The following is a 13,289-nucleotide window of genomic DNA, read 5'->3' on the forward strand; positions in this document are numbered from 1 at the left end:
ATTGCCACAAGCTCCAGACTGATTGTCAGCCTGGAAGACTGGAAGCTTTGCAAATCAGTCGGCATTGCACACCTTCTGCTTTCAAGTTGTATGTGTACGTGTGTGCCTGTTAGAGTTTATATACACTGTGCACACAGAAACTGGAGTAACAGTTGAGGGCCACCATGCAAACCTGGCTCCTCGGCAGGTTTTTAACTGCAGCATTTCTGGCCTGAAGAACGGTTAATGATCGCATCACATTTCCTGATGCATTGCTGCAGGGTGTGAGGTATTGCCTTTGTGTGCCTGTGTACATGCAAGTGTGTAGAGGCCAGAAGCTGACTTCAGGTGTCTTCCTCAATCACCAAGTCTATATGGTCTGCGTGAGTTCTTACTGGCCTACAACCAGGTAGAGCATGCTAATCTTAGATTTACCTGCGTGTGCCTCATGCATGCTAGGCACTTGTTTAGAAACCCTCTCCCTTCCTCCAGCCCACAGACTGTTAGAGAGTGTGAAGGAAGCCAGCATTGCATGTACCAGGCAACAACCGTGGGCTTGCAGGAAGAAAAGGGAAAGTCCTGTGGCTGCTCAGACGTCCATAAGCCAGCCCCCAAATCTAAGATTTTGGGAATGTTTGGCAGTAGCAAATCCTAGAGTGGAAGTAAGGTTTGTAAAGTAGAGAGCTGGCTCACGGTGCAATACTACTGCTTATTTCTGATTTGAAAATGCTGAGGTTTCTTCCCTCATCCCAAATTAGTACACCTGAATTTACTTCCTTGTGGATGTTGGATTGAGAGCTACAGCTCAGACCCCAGTTTTCTTTCCATAAGGAAATTGTATTAAATGTGTGTGTGAGAGTGTTTAGTTTCTTTTTGTTTTGTTTTTTTGGAGACGGTCTGTTATAGCTAGGCTGGCCTCCCGAAGTACATGATAAACATGTCATGTACAGCTCGCCCAGTGACGTTCTAATTCTAGCAGTATTGCAGAAGGTAAAACAAATAATGTTCGATCTCCTGTTGGGATGGTTTTGAAACAACCCGACACAGCGGTACATGCCCATAGCAGCCAAGCACGTGAGAAGGGAAGACAGACTATTGCTAACTACATAAGAGTCAAGAAATAAAACTGAGGAGAAACATCCTCTACAGTAAGCTGAGTTGGGCTACTGCTTAGTGATAGAGTAAATGCCTCCGTATGTGTGAGGAGCAGGCTATGATCTGTCGTTTCTCACACTAGGGTTCCCAGGTTCTTAGCACGGAGATTCCAGAAGACATCCTAGTAATGTGAACCCAAAGGTCTTCAGACTCTGTTCATTAATGTCTATTTGGGTTTGTTTCCTTTTTAAGACTTATTTTATGAGGACATTTGCTTTCTTTGGACACACCAGAAGAGGACATTAGATTCCATTACAGATGGTTGTGAGCTACCATGTGGTTGCTGTGATTGAACTCAGGACCTCTGGAAAAGCAGTTAGTGCTTTTAAACACTGAGGCATCTCTCCAGCCCCTGGTTGTGTTTTGAAGATTTATTTTTGTTTAATTTGTATCTGAGGGCTCTACCTGAATGAACAGATAGAGCCTCCTGCCTTCACCTTCCAAATACGAGGATTTAGAGACCTGCCTAAAGACCTAGAAAGTAGTCCCAATATCGGCCTAGAGGGTGTGTGTGTGTGTGTCCCTGTGCTCCACAGATATCAGTGGGAGGCAGTGAAAGGCCAGTGAATTGGTTCAGCTTTAGCAGAATGCCCAGACATTATTTTTTCAAGGTTGCTCAGTACAAGATATCTGTGGATGATAAGGTAGGGGACCACTTTAATGTTTGTTTGTTTGTTTGATGTTATGAGTCTCTGATCCTGCCTCTAAAACTTCACATAGTATTCAAGTACCCAAGGTGCTTTATGAAAACCAGACATGGGATTGTTGGTGCCATCCTGAATAGACAACAGGGCGTAAGCTAAAACCAAGTGCTAAACAGAAACCTGACAGAAGATGTGTTTCTGCAGATCTATATTCCCAAGTGCTAAGCTGGCCTGAAATGAAAACCCTGCCTTTTACAAGCTTAGCAGGGTCCAGGATGTAAAATGGAAGAGTGCGTAGGACAGAAACCCAAGACCCAGACTGTTGAGACAGCTGTGCAAGATGATGGTAGCTTTATTTGCTGGGGGAGGAGGGGAGCTTTCTTTGGGACAGGGTCTCATGTATCCCAGACCAGTGTTGAACTTGGTATGTAACTAAGGACAACCTGGAATTTCCTACCCTGTTGAGCTTTCTTTTCTGGCAGCAGCTTCTATTGTATCCCAGGCTGGCCTCAAAGTCAAGATCATCCTGTTTCAGCATCCTGCGTGCTGGGACCAGAGTGAAAGTTTTACAGGAAGATTGTTGAGGTACTTTCTAAGACCAGATATTGTACCACAGTGGCAAGCCTGTTCTTTCCTCTTACCTAGGCTTTCCTTCTAGGGTTGTCCTTGGGACCAAACGCATTGCCAGAGTTGCTGGGGTTCAACAGAGCTGTCCCAGTACAGAACAGCAGCCTTGTTAACCTACAAGCAGAGGCAGCCGCCAAGCCTGGATCTCTGTTCCTTTGCCCTGCCTCTTTTCTTATTAAGTCCTGCCCTTTTCTCTTCAGATAAGGTCTCCCTATGTAGTCCTGGCCGGCCTAGAACTCATTATGAAAACCAGAATAGCCTCAAGCTCGGAGATCTATCTCCCAAATACTCAGTCATGTGGCACTCAATGTTCAGCCCCCTTTTAAAAATGCTAAATTTCATGACAGTCCTGTGTATGTTTTGTGCACTGACACCAACTTTGCAAAATCTCCCTGAATTAATTTCAGTTTGGTGGCTGTGATCTTTCTCAGCCCGTCACCTCCATCCTTGATAAGCTCAATTCTTCTATCATTTGGGTTTCCCTTCAAAAAAGGAAGTTGGAAGCTGAACTTGGTGGCACACCTTTAGTCCCAGCACTCAGGAGGCAAAGGTAGGGAGATCTGTCTGTTTGTTAGTTTATAGCCACCCTGGCCTACAGGGGTCCAGAACAGCCAAAGTTAGACTGTTTCATTAATGTAGAAGGAAGTTGTGGGACAGTACTGGAGAGATGGCAACTCCAGTTTGGGGAAACTAATGCCTTCTGGCTTCTATGGAATCCAGGCATGCATATATGGCTCAAATATACATGCAGGTAAAGTGCCGATGGCCAGGCATATGCCTTTTATCATAGCACTCAGGAAGCAGTCAGGGTGAACTGAGTTGAGGGAGCCTCGTCTACATAAAAAGACCCTGCCTCAAAAGTAAATGAATAAATAACAATCTAGGAAATTAAAAAGCTTGTGTTAGGGGCTGGAGAGATGGCTCAGTGGTTAAGAGCCTTGACTGCTCTTCCAGAGGTCCTGATTTCAGTTCCCAGCAACCACATGGTGGCTCACAACCATCTGTAATGAGATCTGGCGCCCTCTTCTGGCCTGCAGTCAAACATACAGGTGGCACGCTGTATACATAATAAATAGATCTAAAATAAATCTTTAAGAAAGGTAAGAAAGTGGCTGGGATTCTGTCTTCAGTATACTATACAGGGAACAGTCGTTATTTCTAATTCCTTCCTGTTTGTTTACTGTGTACAGCTGACCATGAGCCCACTGCAGAGTTCATAAGTGGTCCTGAAGCTAGAAAAATGGACTATTTGAAACCTAGAAGCTAGTCTGAGCTACCAAGAATTACTACATAAAATCCTCAACAGTTAAAAATACCTTTTATATTTCAAAGTATCAAGAATTTCAATATCCTTGGTCATGAGCTGGTAATTGCTGAAGCTAGGAATGATTTTTTGTAAAGATACATTTTTTAATTGCATTTATGTATGTGTGAACATTCATGCCTGCCCACAATGTCGTCAGAGAAAACCGTGAGGAATCATTTCTCTCCCTCAACCATGCGGGTCATACAGATCAAACTCACATAGGCTGAGGAACAAGTGCGCCCCCTGCTGAGCCAATCTGTCTCAGCAGTCTCTACAATTCTTTTGGAATGCTTGTAATTTTTTTTTAAGATTACTTTCAATTTTCCACCCCACAAGCTATGAATAATGTCCATCACACCGAACCCAAACAAAAACGTAGAAACATCCCCTGCCTCCTCCTTCCCTTCACTCTGGGCATCGCCCAGGACCTACCATGGCAGCCTACAGACTGTCTGAGCTCCCCTTGCTAGAACTGCTGGCAGGCCCCGGGAGCCCCTGGAGGAAACAGCACTGGAAGAGCGGCTGTTCTCTGGCTGCAGCTCCATGCTCACACCCACAGTGGGCCATCGCTTGGCTCATACTTGGCACATCATGAGCCAATAGCTTCCAGTTGGGGCCTTCACTTTGAAGCCAGAAATCCACTAAGGACTTGAAACAAGTTACAGCAGACTTCAGAGACCAAGGGTACAAGGGCAGAATGAGGTAAGAGAAGTAGTTAGGTGTTGAGGACATCGGTCTGTGGGATATGCAAGCATAGTTTGACCACCTCAGAATAATGTGCTATTGACAGCTCTGCCTCATACACTGATCCAGATTCAGTGGCTTCTTTTTATGGATATTCAACTAAACTGAATCATTCTATATATCCTCTGTAGTGACAGACAGCCTTCCAACTACTTGCTTTACTGAAATAGGGAAGTTTCTATGTTAGTCACACACACCTATAAACTATGGTGGGAAGCAGTCTATATAAGCAGGACTCCTTGGGGACAGGGGGAACTTGAAGTTGTTGTGTACAAGATGACCTTGAACTATAGCCCTGAGTGCTGAGATCAATCAGACTATGTAAGCAGCTGGCCTCTACCTCTAGTCAGAAGAAATCCCATAAAACCTTAGTGACCAAAACCGAAGGGCTTTCTTAGGAAGCATCACTACTTCCCAGAACACAAAACTGGGCTGGATTTTAAAGTTTAAAGAAAAAACAACAACCACTACACAGTAAAAGAGTTCTTAAATAAATTTAAAAAAAAAATCAAAGACTTTATTGAATAACGTTTTACACAACATTCTTTAACATTTAACTCCGAGCAGATGGAAGGTGAGAAACAATTCAAGTCTACAAATGAAATAGGCCTGTGAAGATTTCCATACAGACAAAAGGTAGCATGAAGCAGAGCTTAAATATTAAGCAACTAAAGCAGTGAAAATGGAGTTGTAACATGGCAGGCCTGGACTGTAAACACCTCCAAGTCTCCTTTCCTCTTTAATGAAAATCTAATGTGTAAAAGGCCTTTAAAGATTTGCCATGAGGGGAAAAAAATACGTAGATTCTTAAAACCTGATCTCTCCCAGTGCTTTTGCCTTTTTAATATTATTTTTGGTCAATTTCATCACTCTACAAATAAAGATTTCTAAAGCTTAAAGGTCTTCCTGATGCGATCCATGCATAATTCCACATGGCTTGGGAGACGCCTGGTTCCTGAGTGAGCGTGAAAGGTACTGCTGGGGTTGGGGCCTAGGATGAGACTGACCCCAGAGCCAGGACACCCCAGCACTTGCAGTGTTAGGATCTGAATTATGCTCACTAGACTCCAGACTACCCGGCTTTTCTTCTTGAGTTATAAATCAGATCACAGTCAGGTATCATAAATGATCTAAAAGTCCCACCCAGAGCATTTCCTAATCCTGAGCAATGGGCTGTTGGGTACACTCACCCACACGGAAAGGTCACAGGAAGTGAACTCTTGAGCCAACATCCTTTGAACGAGTATTGAGTTAGTTCTTTTTTTCTTTTGGCTTTTTTTCTTTTTCTTTTTTTTTTTTTTTCTTTTTGTAGTAAGTAATCAATATGATGTTATCTTTCTGGTTTAAAAAATAAATCAGTATTGCCACTAAAAATCTTCAGTTTTATTATTAAAATTACGGCACCATCAAATATAAAAATGCTTTAAAAATGTAGTACTAACAGGTCCATCTGATTTTCTCACGTGTTCTCCATTCATTAAACAAGGAAAATTAAGGGGTTTCATAGTATGGTTTTAGCAAAGACAAGGAAAATCTGTGGTCTCTGTTAAGGATTCATGTTCCATGCACCAGAAGTTTAGGCTGTTTCCATGGGTCTGTTTCTGCCCCTTGTTCCCCAGGGCCACGTCCTCCCTGACACCTGAAGAGTCCCCTGCACTGAGGAAGTGGGGGCTTCTTGCTGTGGAAAGACGTCCAGGTCCACACTGTGGCTGTCACCTTTCTGAACAGCACCACTCAGTAAAGGGAGAGGCAATAATAAAAGTCAGAATTATGAGCTAGTTCTTGGGAGTGTATGAGTTCATTCCAAGTTCAACACTAGCCTGTCCACTTGGGAGTCAAAATATGAAAAGGTATGAATGTAGTTATGAAAAATGTGCACAAAATGTTAAATACTAGTGGCAAATAAATACATCTTAATATGTTCTAACAAGCAAACATATATTCAAGATAATACAGCCCTGTTTTATTAAAAGATCCACATTTTACTTGTGGGTGGGGCGGGGCACTTAGCCATCCTTTCAGCAGGATGTCAGGTCATCTTCCTCTTGTTTCTACTGGCACCCTGAAGCAAGCACTGGCCTTAGCACATGGGACCATTGCTGCTTCACTGGAGTGCCGTTTTAAACACACCTCTGCTCACTTCTGAACTGATAAACACAATCCTTGGAGAAAGCACAAAGGTTAGGTTTGCAAACACTTCCGAGTTTCTGCACCATCGAGTGCCTGCCAGGCCTGTCCAAACTTGTTCACATTCAAGAGAGGCTACGGTCAGCGATTCCTCCGTACCACACTCAGCGCTCATCCCACTTCCTCCTCACCTCGTACGTATTACTGCAGCAGTCTGTTCCTCTGTAAAAACTCCCTCACACCTTCCACTCAGTCTACCTGGCAAGTGCTCCTGTGTGGTGACTGGTTTAGTCGCTGCCTTTACTTTACTCCTTAGTGCAGCTTAAGCCTCCAGCCTTATCAGTCCTGTCGCTCTTGTTCTGTCACTGGTAGTTCACGGCCACGAAGCCAGCAGTCTGCTAATGTCTTTGTGCTGAAATACAATAAGCAAAAGGAAGAAATGTAGTTAATCACAGGTAACAGGAAAAAAAGAAATCTTTGTTGTTTAAGCACTATAGATCATGGGACTGTACCGTATTTCTTTTAAAACAAATATTTGACTTTTTAAAGACAGATCACTGCCACTCTAGACCAGTAGAAGTATTGTCTAATTTATCTGAGCACATCTGGCCAAATTCTAACACATGGCTATCACCTGCTTCCTTTTCTTAGAAATATTTGCCTAACAGCAGGAGAATTTTTAACTTTGTCTTTATGTTATTTCTAAGTTAAAAATACATCAAAGTAGCAGATAAACTCTTAGGAAACACCAGCCTTTCCCCAGCACAGTTAACCTGCAGTCTTTCTAAAATGTTCTTTTAGACAGAGTCTCACCATGTAGTTCTGACTAGCCTAGAACTCATGAAGAACTGCCTATCTTTGCCTTCTATATTGGGATTAAAGATGTGTGCCACCGAACTCAGCCTTACCCCAATTCCTCCCCTTTTTTGAGACAGTGTCTCTTGTAGCCCAGGATAACCTCAAACTGACCTTAAACTCCTGATCTTTCTTGCCTCTATCTCTTTGAGTTCTGTGACTAAGGTGTACATAATCAAAGCTAACTGGTTAGTCTTAAGCAAACTTATATACAGAACCAAGTTAGGTTAAAACCAGCTGTAGATCGAGGTTCACTACTTGCAGAGACGAGAGAGGACTGTAGGGAGCCTCCCCAGAGTCAGACCCATGGGAAGGAAGACATTGGACGTGCAGTTTTATCATGAGACCACTTCAGGGCACAGACCAGTGCCCTCATTACACCTGACCACCAACAAGGCAGCGTTCAGCAGCCTTCTGAGTGAGCAAAGGGCCCAGGCACACTTGGCACAGTGTGACTTACAGAAAGCACTTCCAAGCAGCAGGGCCAGACTGCCCAGGGTTAGCAAACAGTTAGTACACAAACCATCCAGTCCCTAGCTGTGCCCTCCACATGGGAGCTCGAGGACCAAGAAAGATGACCTGTGTATCAAACCCATTTTTAAACCAAAGATAATGCTGTTTCACTGGAATAATAAAACACACAAAGAATGCAGAAGGAAGAAAAAGCACATCTTTCCCAACATTTAAAACTTCAAAGTCTGTATCTTCCCCATGGTTTGACAAAGGTGATTTCTAAGTAAACTTCCAAGTGTTACCATGGCTCATTTGCTTCCTGGGTCAGAGCTATAAAAAGTAAAACTCCACAGGGCATTCTTTCATGTCTTTCAAGCAATGAAAAATGACTCCTAGCTAAAATACTGCAAACCTTAAGATGAAGAGCCCATGTATCTGTTGCTTCTGGAAAAAAAAAAAGGGGGGGGGGGGATGGCTAATGCTGATTTAAAGTCCAACTTTCTGAGAATAAAATAGCTAGCTCACATGACTAATACTGACATAAAACTCATACAAAACTTTGGAAATGAGTGTACCCTTTTATAAACTGAAGGAAATCTTTGAAAATCTGGGGTTTTGTCTTAAATATGTATATGTATGAGTGATCTGTCTTCACACTCACCCAGAAGAGGAAACCAGATCCTATTACAGATGGTTGTGAGCCACCATGTGGTTAAGAACTGAACTCAGGGTCTGTGGAACAGCAGCCAGTGTTCTTAACGGCTGAACTATCTCTCCAGCTCCAAAACCAGGTTTTAATGTCAGGCCCACTGAAGCTCAGTTGAAGACCAGAACAAGAAAGCCAAGGACTACAGAAGTACAGGAAGTCGGAGTGTCTCCCCCATTGGTTATATTAAGGTGCCTACCATGCCTATTTAGCTACATGTCCAAAATTTAGACACAACATTCAATGCAAAAGGTTTCATTCTGAACCAGTATCAAAACTTACATGCTATGATAAAATTCTCCAGGAGCTGCACAAACAGCAGGTCAAAATAACCGTAGTACATTCTCTATCCCAGAAGACTAAAGACTTTTTCAAATAAAAGGTAAGTTCATGAGCTAGAGACATAGGTCAGTGGTTAAAAGGACATCACTGCTCTTGCACAGGACCTGAGTATCGTTCCCAACATCCACACCAGGAGTGGATGTCTGTAATTCCAGTTCAAAGAACATGAGCCCTCTTCTGGCTTCCAAGGTCACCTAAACATATCTGGCATATATTCACATACACACACACAAATGAAAAAAATAATAAAATATAAAAAGATAAGTTCAAGAGGAACACCAAAGTCTCTAAACCTTTCCCACCATGTAGAGTCCAAAGTCAATTTTACACATTATCCATTAAGTCACATATAGCAATAAATTACAAGCACATTATTAGACCACTTCTAAAGGTCTGACTCACCTTATGTAAATGACGAACTTTAAGATTACTTCCTACGTATTCACATACACAAACTGTATCTCTTTGTCTTTTTGGAGACAGAGTCTCACTTTGCAGACCTGGTTTTCTTGGACTCCGTATATAGACGAGACTGGCCTTGAACTTAGAGGTCCACCTGTGCCTCCCCCTCCTAAGTGCAGAGATTGAAGCCATGCCCCACCATAGTAGACCTCACACACATATCATTACTCATTTCCTCGGGCTCACTAGGACAAGGATGGTCTTGAACTTCTAACCTTCCTGCCTCCACCTCCTGATTATCAGGGATTACCAGGCATGTGTCGCCATGCCTGGTCTGCTCAGGGCTGGGGATGAACTCAGAGCCCTGTGCACTCTACCAACTGAGCTACATTCCTATCACCTGTACAGTGATAAGAATTTATGGTAAAGATTGAGACTGAAAAAAATAAACCAGTCCCTGACTTTCAGGCAGCTAACATGATCTACAAGGTAACACTCGACTCAACAAGGCTGCTCTCAATAAAGATGCTCCCAGGAGGCTCTGCTCTAGAAAAGTTGTTTTCAGTTCCTTGGGAAGCATTTCCAACCACCAAGGTCAATGAACACCAGCGTTTTCTGAAGGCTAGCCTGATCTACTCCAGGGATGGCTAAGTGATGGTATGGTGCCCTTTTCGCTCCGTGGCAGGGCTAAAGACAGACAGACCTGCCCGCTTCACTGTTAACGTCAGTGCTCCCAGTCTGAATCCACAGTGGTCTGTCAGACACTGTAAGGGAGCAGCAGGACCCGTCACTGTCTGATGTAATAGCTGCCATTTGTTGAGACCTATGGTAGAAAAGACCAAGTTAACAAAAATTACAGACAGTTGAGTTCTTTTTAATCCACTTTAATGAGAAAAGGAGAAAAAAAATTTAAATAAGACCAAAATTAATTTGAATTTTCCTCTCGAGTTTATCCTGGGAAACTTGCCAGCTGCAGACAAAGCCTTGAAAGCCATGTGGGTACCCCAACAATGGCCAAGATAGGCCTTCGTATATGTACATCCCATAAGATGCAGTGTGTAACCTGGCAAGGTACCTGCCCTCCAATAAGCCTATAAATGTAAGAAAAAAGTGCCGATTTACATTTTATGCCCCTGAGCAAAAAAAAAAAAAAAAAAAAAAAAGAGTAAAAATACTAAAAAAAAAAAAAAAAAAAAAAAAAAAAAAAAAAAAAACAAGTTACCATCTAAGCACTAACTAATTCCTGGAGCAGTCCTGATCTAGATGGTCCAGAGGGCTGAAGATTTCCCCTCACACATATCACATCATTTGGGAGCTCAAAGACCACCAAAAGCCCTTTGTCTCTGAATGTCCATGATCACCCTTAAGTAGCTTCAGGTTCTAACCAGCTGAGAACATTTTTTTTTTAAGTTTTTCCCTCACTTACGCTTTTTGTTCTGACCAGAGCCTAAAGTGTTGAGCATAATTCAACTGAAAAACTATTTTTAAAGTGTCCTTGTTCTGCTTTTGAGGCAGGGTCTTTCACCACAGCCTGGGACTGGTCTAGAACTCTCTGTAGCCCAACCTAGCCTCAAACTCCTGACTTGGTTTTCTGGGTGCTGGGATTACAGTCATAAGCCAGCAAGTCCTCCTTTTAAGTCTTATTTTTAAACATATTTGGTTGCATCCCTACTTCCCTAGTTTTAGTATAAACAATTGTCATCAGCACAGCCAGCTCTGGGATCACCAATCAAGCAAATGCCAGGCACTGGTCGTGGTACACCTTTAATCTTAGCACTCAGAGGCAAATGGATCTCTGAATTCAAGGACATCTAGGGCTAATAGAGACCTGTCTGGAAAAACAAAACAAAGCACAATCCGGCAGGGGCATGGCTATGCGTAGCCTTAAATCTCGGCAGAAGCAGAGACAGGTAGATTTCTGCATTCCAGGCAAGCTTGGTCTACACAGCAGGTTGTAGGAAAGCCAAGGCTACAGTATAAGGCCTTGTCTCAATAAATTAATTACAACGCCAAATCAGAAGCAGTAGAGTAGTAAATAAAACCTTTAAAGTAAACTATCCTGACATTATAAACACAGCCACTTCTGAATTCTAGTTTAACAAAAATAACTCTTTAAAATGAGTTCAGTAGTAAGGTTTTACACAGGAATCTAAGTGTATTTTTAACCGAGGCAACTGCAACCACACAGGACAGAAAAGGGACCAGTGCACTGGAGGTTGCTTTGGGGAACTTCCATCCGACGTCCCTGTCATCCTCCAGCCACCGAGCTGAGAACTATGGTGGATGGATAGAGGCTGAGGGGGTTACTCGGTTTTCTTTTTTCTTTCTGTTTCTGTTTCTTGAGATAAGGTCTCTATGTGACTTTGGCTGTTCTGGAACTTGCTATGTAGACCAGGCTTACTCAGAACTCAGATATTACTGTTTCTGCCTCACGAGTGCTGGAATTAAAGGTGTGGACCACCATGCTAACCTCAGTCCGGTAGGTCAATCATGATCCAGTGTGTGAACACCAAGGAGAGAAGGGAATGAGATCAAAATAGATTGTATACATGTACAAACTCACATTTTTTTCTGATGAGTAATGTGCCTGCACATACGTGTACCACGACTGCCTGGTGCCCATGGAAGTCAGAAGGCAATACTGGATCCCCTAGAACTACATATAGGTGCTGGGAACCAAACCCAGGTCATCTACAAGAGTAACAAGAGCTCTTAACCATTCCAAGCTATCTCCCCAGCCCCAAATAACTGTACTTTTAAAGAAGATCCGGGATGAACTTACCTTCCCTGTTCATTCTTCTCCACTACAACTCCTAAAATGCTACATAAAACCTCAGCCTGTCGGTTCCAGTACAGAGCCTGACTGGAGCTTGGTGCTAATGCTGATAAGCTTCCCCTCGATACTTCACGTTTTCTTTGGAAACTTATCATCTCCCTCCCACTCCCACCCCCACCCAATGAAGGATGTCTACTAGGAAGAGCTAAGGACCCTGCCAAAGATGCAGTAAAGGCGAGGATTCCCCCATGAAAAGGCACTGACCGATCTCAATCTCAGTGAAGTTACTTGTCCTCTAAGATAAAGCCTAAGTGTGACGATGGCAGCAAGGACCAGGGGACAATCAGAAGAGGGCAGTACATAATCTACCTGGTAGAGCAGAGAAAGGAAGAAACAGTGCAAAGCCCAGATGAGAAAGTCAACGATTCTGACTAAATGCATGTGCCTAAGATTCCATTAAAGACTCAGAGAAGGAAGCGCAGAGGTGAAGCCTCTTCTGCAGAGACATCCTGGTTTCTAATCAGTGGCTTATTACATGTCTGAGCTTTAGACTAACCCAAACACAGTCCTTCCCTGGGTACTTGGACAGTGCCACTCCTAAACAGATAAAAACGTGGAGGGAGAAGGGCTGACCATACAGTTGTAACCAACAGCATCTCAAAATGAGCCAAGGGTAGCAAGACTATCTTCTGGAAAATTAAGACAACACACAGATTAAAGCCAAGTATTTCCCTCCTGAGTCTCCCAGCCACACATGTGCAAACAGATTCCACTCTGACACTTGTTAAATGTCAAGGCCCAGAGCACACAGAAGCTACGTAAACTGGCAGACTTACTTACAAGGTGACAAGTGCAGCTTAAAGCGCCTGTGTAAGGCTCTCCTAACAGGATCCTGCCGTAGAGACCCAGGCTGACTCTTCTCCAAGCTCTGGAAAGGATTTGAAAGATGCAGATGGAGGTGGTGACCGACAACGTGCCTGAGTCAGCCTTCCTCATTTCTTCTATGTACACACAGCCTTCTACCTTGTCCCCAGAGAACAAACTCAGATTGTCAGGCTGGGCAGCAAACTTCTTTACCTGCTTCATCATCTCACCAGCTCTAGGTGAACATTTCTACTTACGCCTATGCTTGCTCTGAGCAGAGTAGGAGAGTACTAGGTAGTCTTCTAAGTA

The 13,289-nt window shown here is 43.2% G+C and overlaps 1 protein-coding gene across 1 annotated transcript in view; it reads right to left on the reverse strand.

The window, feature by feature from the left end:
* Positions 1-5,018: 5,018 nt before the first annotated feature.
* The window catches only part of PWWP2A (PWWP domain containing 2A), a gene marked incomplete at both ends in the record, with an annotated part of 36,455 nt that continues 28,184 nt past the window's right edge, over positions 5,019-13,289 (reverse strand). Inside the window, one exon of the mRNA XM_080942085.1 lies at positions 5,019-6,994. Coding sequence (XP_080798211.1) covers positions 6,981-6,994 — 14 coding nt within the window. The remainder of the gene's footprint in view (positions 6,995-13,289) is intronic.

Source organism: Micromys minutus, assembly GCF_963924665.1.
Source record: "Micromys minutus genome assembly, chromosome: 31".
NCBI lineage: Eukaryota > Metazoa > Chordata > Mammalia > Rodentia > Muridae > Micromys > Micromys minutus.